Here is a 10,529-nt window from a genome sequence, read left to right on the forward strand (position 1 = left end):
AAACAAACAAACAAAACAAACAAACAAAAAAAAAAAACCTTTTTTACTACTTTTGCTGCCATCAGAGTTTTTAAAGTTTGTGCTCCCTTAGTTACCACTGTTGCCATTGCTGGTGCTGGACTGTTCAGTGTCATCTGATATGACTAAATGTGTCTGGGGCAAAATGCCTCTAATTCCCACCTCACTGTCCCCTGAGTGAGATCATCACTTAGACCACCATTAGACAAATGTGCTGCATCAAAAACACGTCTGAAATTCAAGCACTTGAGTGCTTCAGAAAAACCAATTAATTTGTTCAAGACACAGGAAAACCTGGTTTGCTGGATTTGCCATTATATAGATCCAGTCCTTCAGTTCCTGTTTTGACTATATGGCTCCACACAAGGGTTGGCCTCCTGGTGCCTTCTCTTCTGAGTGATTTGATCTCAGAAGCTTTATTGCACTTTCTGCCACTGGGCCTTGGTCAGAGTCACCTCAGTCCATCCTGATTAATGTTGTTAATTTTATGTATTCATTTAAGTGTATTTATTAATTTGTGTACTCATTAATTCATTCATTTGTTCATCATTTTCAGTTGGACCTCAGGCTAAACTCCTGGAAAAAGGAGCTGTGGTCATGATCCCTTCTCTGATAGAATACTCTTCAAGCTTTGTAGCCACAGGGACTGTCTGTTTCTTTCTTTGTTTTTTTGTCTCTCTTTATGCTGTCACCTTGATACTCATCCTCACTTGCTCTTAAACTAAAAAGGCCCCTCTGCAGACATTCTAGTAGACTTAATCTGACTACTCAGTTAAGAAGAGGTGAGTATCAGAAGGGCACCAGACAACAGTAATGTAGGCAGTTGCTTTTCATTTCTTTCCAGGCTACATGATGTCTCTCTTGATGTTTCTGTCATTATCATTCTCTCAGAACTTTGGTTTCTGTCTAGATGGGTCTTTTGTCTTAATGATGTCCTGCCGATTTTATTTCTTGAACTTCATGTTGTGAAATGCATTCTACTTTTATTGTCATCCTTTGTAGATTAGGGCATACTTTTTTGGTAAGCACTTTCATTTGTAACTGCTGCATTCTTCAAATTTTGAGCAGGAGAATCATACAGGTACAGATCATCTTCCACAAAAGGTCACATTGTAGGTAAGTGGCTCTACTGATTAAGCTACTCCTGGATCATGGGCACACCCTATAGCTAGAGGGTGAAGTCATGTATAAAACTTGGCAGCATGAGGAGCAGGTTGCAGTCAGGTAGTGGATTAACTAGCTATGACCAATATCACTTTATAGTCTGTTTCTTGTCCATTAGTACAATAACCTTTCTCCCATATGTAATGCCTGCCTCTGCCTAAAACAATCAACTTATTGTATGTTAACCACAAATACATACTCTCTCCACTTCCTGGAGAGAGACAACCCATTTTCATCTAGAGCCAATGTGAAAGGGACACATTAAAAACTGCCTGCCAGATTCAGTATCTATAACCTTTAGGGGAAGTCTTAAAATCTTCAATCCCTGGGCCTGCCTGTGGTTGTTGGTCAGAGTATACATTGCATCCTGCCTCTGGTTGGGGATGATGAATTATCTGCGAATCAGTAGGCATAAATATATTGCAGAGAAATGAGTTCCTTTGTCAGCCCTTCAGAGCAACTAGAGAATCTGCTTCTGAGAGGATTGCCCCTGAGATGCTTCGAGGGCAGCAGCAGTCTGCTTCCAGGTAATGCTGGCTCTCTGGGAGAAACCAAATACAGGGTTGGTTCTTGAACTTGAACTTTGATTTCACCTGGAAGGCTTATTAAAACACAGCTGCTGAACTCCACCCCCAGAATTTCTGATTCAGTAGGAATTTGCATTTCTAACCAGTATCCAGGTGCTCTTGATGCTGCTGGTCCAGGAATCACACTTTGAAAACTGCTGTTTTAGGGTGCCAGCTTGAATTGGATCTTATGTGGTCAGGCAGAAGTGAGGTTTTGTATTGTTGGTAGTTTCAAACCAAGAAAATTTTCTAGATTATCTGCCAGTTGTGTTCCTGGGAACCCCTCAATTCATAAGCCCCAAACAGAAGTCTTCCTGTGTTCTGTCCCTCCTGGCACCTGGATTGCCATCCTCCCTTATGTGCTGATTGTGATGTCCACATTCTTTTCTGTAATTAGCTGCTCCACTTGTGTCTAGCACCAGCTCCTCTCATGCTCTTTGTATGTAGTGATACCTTTTTCAACACTTCTCCCATTCTAAAAGGACTAACTGCCACTTGGCATCAGTCTCTTCATGTTTTCTAACCCAAATTCCCAAGACTGGCGATCTGATTAGCTGGCCAAGTTATCTTTTTGTAACAAGGGTCGGTAGCTAGTCTATGAATTTTTAGCCTTTGGGTTGTGAGTCCATCTTAAGTTCTGTTGGCTGTGGCCAGTTGAAGGGCAGACTAATATGGTAAATAACATGACTGCCTAGGCAGTAAAGGCTAGGAGTAGAGTAATGGGACAGAAAACCTGGAATCTGGTAGATGGTGATGAACGTTTTGAGTACTGTGTATTGATTGAATGGCAGGTTTGCTTTTTTAGACATAACCCACCATATTGGTTATTTTTAATACTACTAGTAATATTTAATATAATATTAAATTTGATAATATGTATTGGCAATTAATGAGCTGGACTGATACTTAGTTTTAGTAAATAGCAATTTCTTTGAGCCCCTTGACCACCTCCCCTCACCCCAACTAACCTGATTCATTCCAGGACTCCTTAGATCTTCTGAATACTGCAACTAAAGGCTTCTGATCCAGGCCTAAAGTTAGCCTCTATTTTGATTCACTGATGTCTGTGCCATACTGATTGTTAAATATTTTGAAAGTCACTCCCATGATTTGGATGGAAAGAGGATCCAAAGCTTAAAAAAGGCACATGTTCAATATGTTCTATGTGTACTTGCATCAGTGTGGTTGTAAATAAAGTGTTTCTTAGTTTGGTTGATTTTTTTCTAAAACAATTTCAACATGTCTTTTCATAATTTCTGCATTTTTAAGCAGTCAAACTTTATTTCTGTAAAATACCAAGAATTTGTGTCTTTACAAAAGCATTTTCAAAGGGATAATCTTTCTTTAGGTTCACTATCTTTTGCCATGGAAATAAATTTTGGTCACAAATCAGAATGATTACATTGCCTGTAGGTTAGTACTATGTTCCAGTAAAACTGACCTAAAGAAAAAAATCCCCTTTGCTTTATAGAAAATAACTTTATTTCATAGTAGAAACAAATTTATTAGAATCCCCTACAGGGCTATAATAGAAAACAACCTCAAAGCAAACCAAACATTGTTGAATGTTTTCATTCCTATTAGGAATTTGGCATGATGTATAGCATCTAACCATAATCCTATGCAGTGGCTGATCCAAGCATTGAGTAAATCAGGGTCCCTAAATGAGCATATGATGATTCATAGAACATATGATGTCTTGAAACAAGCTAGATTTCATCAACCAATAGAAAAATGTACAGATGCAAAGTATTGCCCTGGACTTTCAAAGAACAAAATTACATTCGGTATATTCTTCAACAGTTGAAGTGTATTTGCTGAAAGGAACTGCATTATATAGTTAGATTTAAAGAATACAGGTTTTAGGGAATGTGGAGGGATGCAGGAGCATTATTCAAATATTGTCTCCTGTTGCTAACCCTTTCAATGTATAAAATAATAAAAATGTACCACTCAGATTTATTAAAATACCAAGTGTGACTATAAAGCAACATGACTACTTGTGTGTGACTTGTGGATTGAGGACCATTACTTTTAGTTTATAACTTACAGCTGTAAACTCTGATTATTCCTATTTGGGGAGGTAAAATAGTCCAGTGAATAGATATTGTACTAGATGTCAAGAAATTAATACCGAGTTCCCATACCTCCCAGGATTTAGAGACAAGGTAGAGGCAACATGGTATGGTGGGAAGAGTTTAGCTTTTGGCAACCAGATTCATCTGGGGTCTAGTCCAAGCCTCTCCACTTAACTAGCTATATGAGCTTGGCACATTATGTAACTTATATGAGCTTGGCACATTATGTAACTTCTGTGAGCATTCATTTACCCATATGTAATGCGGAGATGATAAAGTCAGGGCAAATGTGCTACTGACACTTAACACATGGGTGGAACAGTTATTTACAGCCGAGCTTTATTCTGACTGGGCCAGTGTGCATCGATTGGTGGTTGCCCATGTTTAATGGTTATTAAATATTTTGACAATCACTCCTAATACGACATAATGAGTAGGGTTACTGGAAGCACAAAATAATATATGCGGGGTTACTGTCATGTAGATGCTGCTCACTAAATAAAACTTTTAATTTATTCCCCTTTTCCTGTAAAACTTAAAAAACCGTTTTCTTATTTTTTAAGTCTAATTTGTTATATATGACGGCAAAATGCATTATCACATATAGAGCATGGTTTTTCATATCTCTGGTTGTATACAAATTATATTCATACCATTCATGTCTTCATACATGAATTTAGGGTAATGATGTCCATCTCATTCTACTGTCTTTCCTACTCCCATGCCCCTTCCCTTCCCCTCCCACCCCTTTGCCCTATCTAGAGTTCTTCTATTCCTCCCATGTTCCCCCTCCCAACCCCACTATGAATCAGCTTCCTTATATCAGAGAAAACATTCAGCCTTTGGTTTTTGGGGATTGGCCAACTTCACTTAGCATGATATTCTCCAACTCTGTCCATTTACCTGCAAATGCCATGATTTCATTCTCTTTTAATGCTGAGTAATATTCCATTGTGTGTATATACCACATTTTCTTTATCCATTCATCTATTGAAGGGCATCTAGGTTGGTTCCACAGTTTAATGAATTGTGCTGCTATAAACATTGATGTGGCTGTGTCCCTGTAGTATGCTGTTTTTAAGTCCTTTGGGTATAGACTGAGGAGTGGGATAGCTGGATCAAATGGTGGTTCCATTCCCAGTTTTCCAAGAAATCTCCATACTGCTTTCCATATTGGCCACACCAATTTGCAGTCCCACCAGCAATATATGAGTGTGCCTAAAAAATATTTTTTTTTAGCATGGGATGTAAAGAGGGTAAGGAAATTGTTTATATCTTATATTTCTTCATACATTAAGCAAAACATTAAGTTCTTAAACTATGCCAGATATTGAGGAATTCTGGAGCTAAAGGATGAAAACTGAACAGTCCCTACCCTTGACGAGTTCACAGTCTCAGAGGAGCAGAAGACTCTGATTTCAATTCAAACAACTATGAGAATCATTATGAACTTAAAAGGTGTCTTTGTGTAAATTTAGTAAAGAGATCCCCTCTAGGCAGGTATAGCCTGAGTTGGCAGCTGAGCTCAGACTGGATTTTAGCTTTCACTTGCTCCCTCATCAGGGTGCCCTTGTGTAGTGTACAACATACACAGTTACGCATGGTGACCTAGAGAGCCATTATAACAGAGGTATTTTCCAAATGCTATCTATATACCTGATGTGGTAGAAGATACTGAGTTTTCAGTGTAAATGACATTTAGCCTATTACAGGTGAAGGAGAAAGCATTAGGGTTTGTGCAAAGACTTAGAGGTATTGAAGAGCTGGGAGATTAAAGGAATAGTTGATGCTCCTACTAGAAAATATATTTGGACTCTGATTTAAAGAGAGGAATGATAATATAATGAAAATGTTACAACTACTTTGTGTGTAAATTAATGTTTTTCATTTTTTTCTTGGAAGAAATAGCATGCTTCTTGTTTTTTAAATTTTCATTTGCATTAAAAAATGTTTTGAGTTCATGAGGACACACTGCTTCCTAAAGTTAGTTATTTGAGATCATCTAGTGATTTTCCAACAGGTCTTGAGTCTAGATAAAGATCAGTGATCAAAGGAGGCTAAATGAGTCAGTATGATGATATTCTTTTAGAAAAAAATCATGGAACATTTTATCACTGAATTATGGATCTGTGTTATCTTCATAGAACATTTAATCATAGAGTTTTAGAGCTTTGATATCTTTGTTTTTTTTTCTTATTCAAGTGGGTTATGAACTCCCACCTTCACCCCATACACAGATTGCAGAATCACATCAGTTACACATCCATTGATTTACATATTGCCATACTAGTGTCTGTTGTGCTCCGCTGCCTTTCCCATCCTCCACCCTCCCCCCTCCCCACCTCCCCTCCCCTCCTCTCTCTCTACCCCCTCCACTGTATAACCCTGAGGGTCTCCTTCCATTTCCATGCAATTTCCCTTCTCTCTCCCTTTCCCTCCCACCTCTCATCCCTGTTAAATGTTAATTTAATTTGAGCTTTGATATCTTTGGAGACTGTTGATTCTAATCCCCTCATTCCAAATTACTTTATAGTTTTTCTAAAAATGGTACAGTTTTGTTTAAAAAATCCTAGTGATTTATAGTAAAAAGTTGAGAGCTAAAACCACACCAAATCCCAGCACCCTGATAACAATCATGTGAGTTAACAGCATTCCAAATTTCTTACTGCACACCTATAGATAGGTGATAAATCAAAGGAATCCAATTTTTGATAAAACTTTTTTTCCTATTATACATATTTTTAATAAAAATCACTCAATTTATTTTACTAGGATTTAACAGAATACATTAAATTATGCCAGATGGAAAGAACTGTATGTTTTGGGAAAAAATTTATTCCCCATAAGGGATATTAGTTTTTAACAAATCCTTCCAAGTTTTAGGAAAAACATTGATGGAAAAAATACCAAGATGTTAGTGTTACTCTGTTTCTTCCTTTTTTCAATTTTAAATCATATCAATCAGCTCCCTGCTTTGAAAGATGAGGAAATCACACATTTTTCTCTTTCCTTCCAATATTTTTGTTTTATATAATAACTTATTACATTGTCAAGGTCTATACCATTTACTTAATGTTCTAGCAGTCATTTAGGAATTGGGTTTGACTGCCAGTTAGTAGAGACATGACTATAGTGACTGGAACAAATAAAGATTTAGTCTCTCACCTAACGGACGACTGGAGGTAGCAATCAGTCATGGTCAGGGCTCCATTAAGTCATTTGGGATCCAGCTTCCTCAGGTTTCCAGATTTGACATGTTTAGTGTGTGACTTTCATTTTCAAAGTCATAAGATGGCTGCTTATGTCTACATTCTAGGCAACAAAGAAAGAAGAGGAGGGAGAAGGTCAAAAGCCTTCAAGTAGTTCCAACTGCCTTTTATATTTCATTGCCTACCACATCCACAGGGGAGACTGAGGAATAATTTTTCCACTGAGCACAGTGCCTTAGGTAGGTAGTTCCTGCAACCTCAAATTCCATAGTTGCTTGGTTTTGGTTTTATATTTACATGGATTTAATGTCAAGAACACCAGTTTATTTTACCAAAGAATCTCTATTTATAAAATTTTTATTTTGCTTGTCTCTTGCCTGGATGGATTTCAACCTTAAGCATTTCTTTCCAGAAGGTTCATGGACTCTGTATTACTTGAGTTTTTGCTTCCATGGTTTCTTTCTTAACCCCAAGGCATTATCTGTCTTATTCACTTTGTTGTTTCATTTTTTAAAGGATGGTGTAAAATCTCCTTATTTTTGTTGTTTTCTATGGATAGCTCCCTACTGGAATCCTCCATCATGTTGCTCCAATCTGGCCTCATTGCTCTCCATTCCCAATGGAAAGTAGTAATCCTTTTTTTAATTAGTTGCTCATGACAATACAATGATCTTGACATATCATACATTTGAAACAAATGGGGTAGGAATTCTCATTTTTCCAAGAGTACAGATTGCAGGATCACATAGGTTATACAGCCACGTTTATACATACAGCAATACTAGTGTCTGTTGTATTCTGCTGCCCTTCCTATCCCCCCTCCCCTCCCCTCACCTCCTATCACCTCTCTCTACCCAATCTTCTGTGACACATTTCTCTCTCTCTTTTTTTTCTTCCCCCTCACATCGTCATACATGTATTTTGTATAACCATGAGGGTCTCCTTCCATCTTCCGTGCAATTCCCCTTCTCCCTCCCATTCCCTCCCACCTCTCTTCCCTGTTTAGTGATAATCTTCTTCTCATGCTCTTCCTCCCTACTCTATTTTGTGTCACACCCATTATATCAGAGAAGACACTCGGCATTTGTTTTTTAGGGATTGGCTAACTTCACTTAGCATAATCTGCTCTAATTCCATCCATTTCCCTGCAAATTCTATGATCTTGTTATTAATCCTATGACTTCTGTTGCTGTACTCTTCAGGTAGACCCACTAGTTCTTGGATCTCAGTGTCTTTTTTGGCTTACTACTCTGTCTGGAATAGATCCTCAAATAACTTCTTTTTTTTTTTAAAGAAAGAGAGAGAGAGACAGAGAGAGAGAGAATTTTAATATTTATTTTTTAGTTTTTGGCGGACACAACATCTTTGTTTGTATGTGGTGCTGAGGATCGAACCTGGGCCGCATGCACGCCAGGTGAGCGCGCTACCGCTTGAGCCACATCCCCAGCCCAAAAATAACTTCTTAAGAAATATTATGAGATAAAATTTGTGATTTTAAGAATCTGAAATGTTTTGATTCTATTCTCACATTTGATTGATAGGTTTATAGGTGCAGAATTCTCATTTGACAGTATGTTTCTTTCATTCAGAACTGAAAATGATTCAGTTGTCCTTGAGCATTCAGTGTTCCTAATGAAAAATATGATCCCAGTCTGATTCTTCTGTTTTTGGAGTTCACCAATTTGTTCTTTTTGGAAGTCTTTAACACCTTCTCTTTATTTTTGGTGTTTCGGAATTCACAGTAATGTGGCTTATTGTGGGGTGTTGTTGTGCTTGTTGATTCATTGCAATGAATGCTGAAGGGGCCCTTTTGATATAGAAATTCTATTATTCATAAAGTTTTATAAAATTATCTTGTGTGGTTTATTCTGATAATTTTGCTCCTCTGTATTTCTGTTCTATTTTCTGAAGCTGCTACTAATCAGATTTGAATTTTTTAATTGATCATCTCTCTTATATTTTTGCTCATATTTCCTATTTCTTTATCTCTTCTATTTTCTGGGAAATTTCCTCAACTTGATGCTCAAATTTGTCACAAAATTTTATTTTAGAAATCACTTTTTCAATTACATACTCTTTTTTGGTTCTTTTCTATAGCATTTTGTCCATATTTTACGGAGGCAATATTTTGAATCTCTGATGACACTATTTAAAATTTTCTTGTTTTTATTGCTATTTAAGTTGTCTTTTTTCCCCCTGAATTATTGCTGTTTCTCTTGGAGGCTTGCTGAGGCTGGCGTTGAACTTACAATCCTCCTGCCTTAGCCTCCTGAGCTGCCAGTATTACAGGCATATGCCACCATGACTGACTCTAGAAGCTTTTTTCCTGTTCATTATTGAGCTCTTCTCTATTGCAAAATTTTTTCAAATACCTAATGATCCCTGAGTGTCTGCATATGAAAGAATAATTCAGTAAAAAAAAAAAAAAATATATATATATATATATATATATATATATATATATCCACATGGGAATGTTTTGTGTGGGTTAAGCTTGTCAACTAATATGTTTCACTTTAGGGTGATCTGGTAGAGGTCCTCAAAAATCAGAAAGCAGAGACCTTTTTTCTAATACTAATTTTTATTAGTTCTTTTTAGTTATACATGACAGTAGATTCCATTTTGATATAATTATACAAGCATGGAATACCATTTAATTTCTCCAGTGAAAAAAAAGCCTTCTTTTGCTTGTCTGGGTTAGAATTCTGGTGCATGAGGAATTGGAAGTTGGGGAGAGTCAACTGTTCCATGTTTAGACTATGAATTAATCATTGCATTGTCAGTTTCACACCTCAGCCCTGCCTTTTGTTGTCTCTGGTGCTTCTGAACAACAGAAAATTATACTTTCCAGTCCCCTTTCATGGCCGTATGACTAATTCTGGCTAATAAAATGGTGAGCAAAAGTGATGTGGGCCACCACCTCCTGGTTGAGGCAGAGAAAATTCTCTGTAATGCTGTATTCTATCTACCCCCCTTCCCTTCTTCCCTCTCTACTCACTAACCCCCTGCCCCTTTCCCCACCTTGGTTCATGGGTATGGGTATGGAGGTTGGCTGTAGAGATAATGGAGTCAAATAATCACAGCTGATTTAATTCCTGCATCACCTCATACAGAACTACTACCTTGGAAAGTTGGCTGGTTTACAAGTTGACTTGATGAATGAGAAACTTTTTGGGGTTAAGCCTTTGAGATTTAGGGATTTTTTTTTACTTCAGTGTAAGTCCAGCTTATTCTTTTTTTTTATTGGTTGTTCAAAACATTACAAAGCTCATGATATATCATCTGTCATACATTTGACTCAAGTGGGTTATGAACTCCCATTTTTACCCCAAATACAAATTGCAGAATCACATTGGTTACACACTCACATTTTTACATAATGGCATATTACTGACTGTTGTATTCTGCTGCCTTTCCTATCCCCTACTATCCCCCCTCCCCTCCCCTCCCATCTTCCCTCTCTACCTCATCTGCTGTTGTTCAATTCTCTCCCT

At 37.4% G+C, this 10,529-nt stretch overlaps 1 protein-coding gene across 1 annotated transcript in view; it reads left to right on the forward strand.

Annotated features, from left to right (window-relative positions):
- Window positions 1-7,256, forward strand: part of Smarca1 (SWI/SNF related, matrix associated, actin dependent regulator of chromatin, subfamily a, member 1) — a 91,302-nt gene extending 84,046 nt beyond the window's left edge. The window contains exon 23 of the mRNA XM_048797056.1: window positions 7,143-7,256. Coding sequence (XP_048653013.1) covers window positions 7,143-7,241 — 99 coding nt within the window. The 3' untranslated portion in view covers window positions 7,242-7,256. The remainder of the gene's footprint in view (window positions 1-7,142) is intronic.
- The last annotated feature ends 3,273 nt before the right edge of the window (window positions 7,257-10,529 follow it).

This window comes from Marmota marmota, unplaced genomic scaffold (assembly GCF_001458135.2).
Source record: "Marmota marmota marmota unplaced genomic scaffold, marMar, whole genome shotgun sequence".
Classification (NCBI taxonomy): domain Eukaryota; kingdom Metazoa; phylum Chordata; class Mammalia; order Rodentia; family Sciuridae; genus Marmota; species Marmota marmota.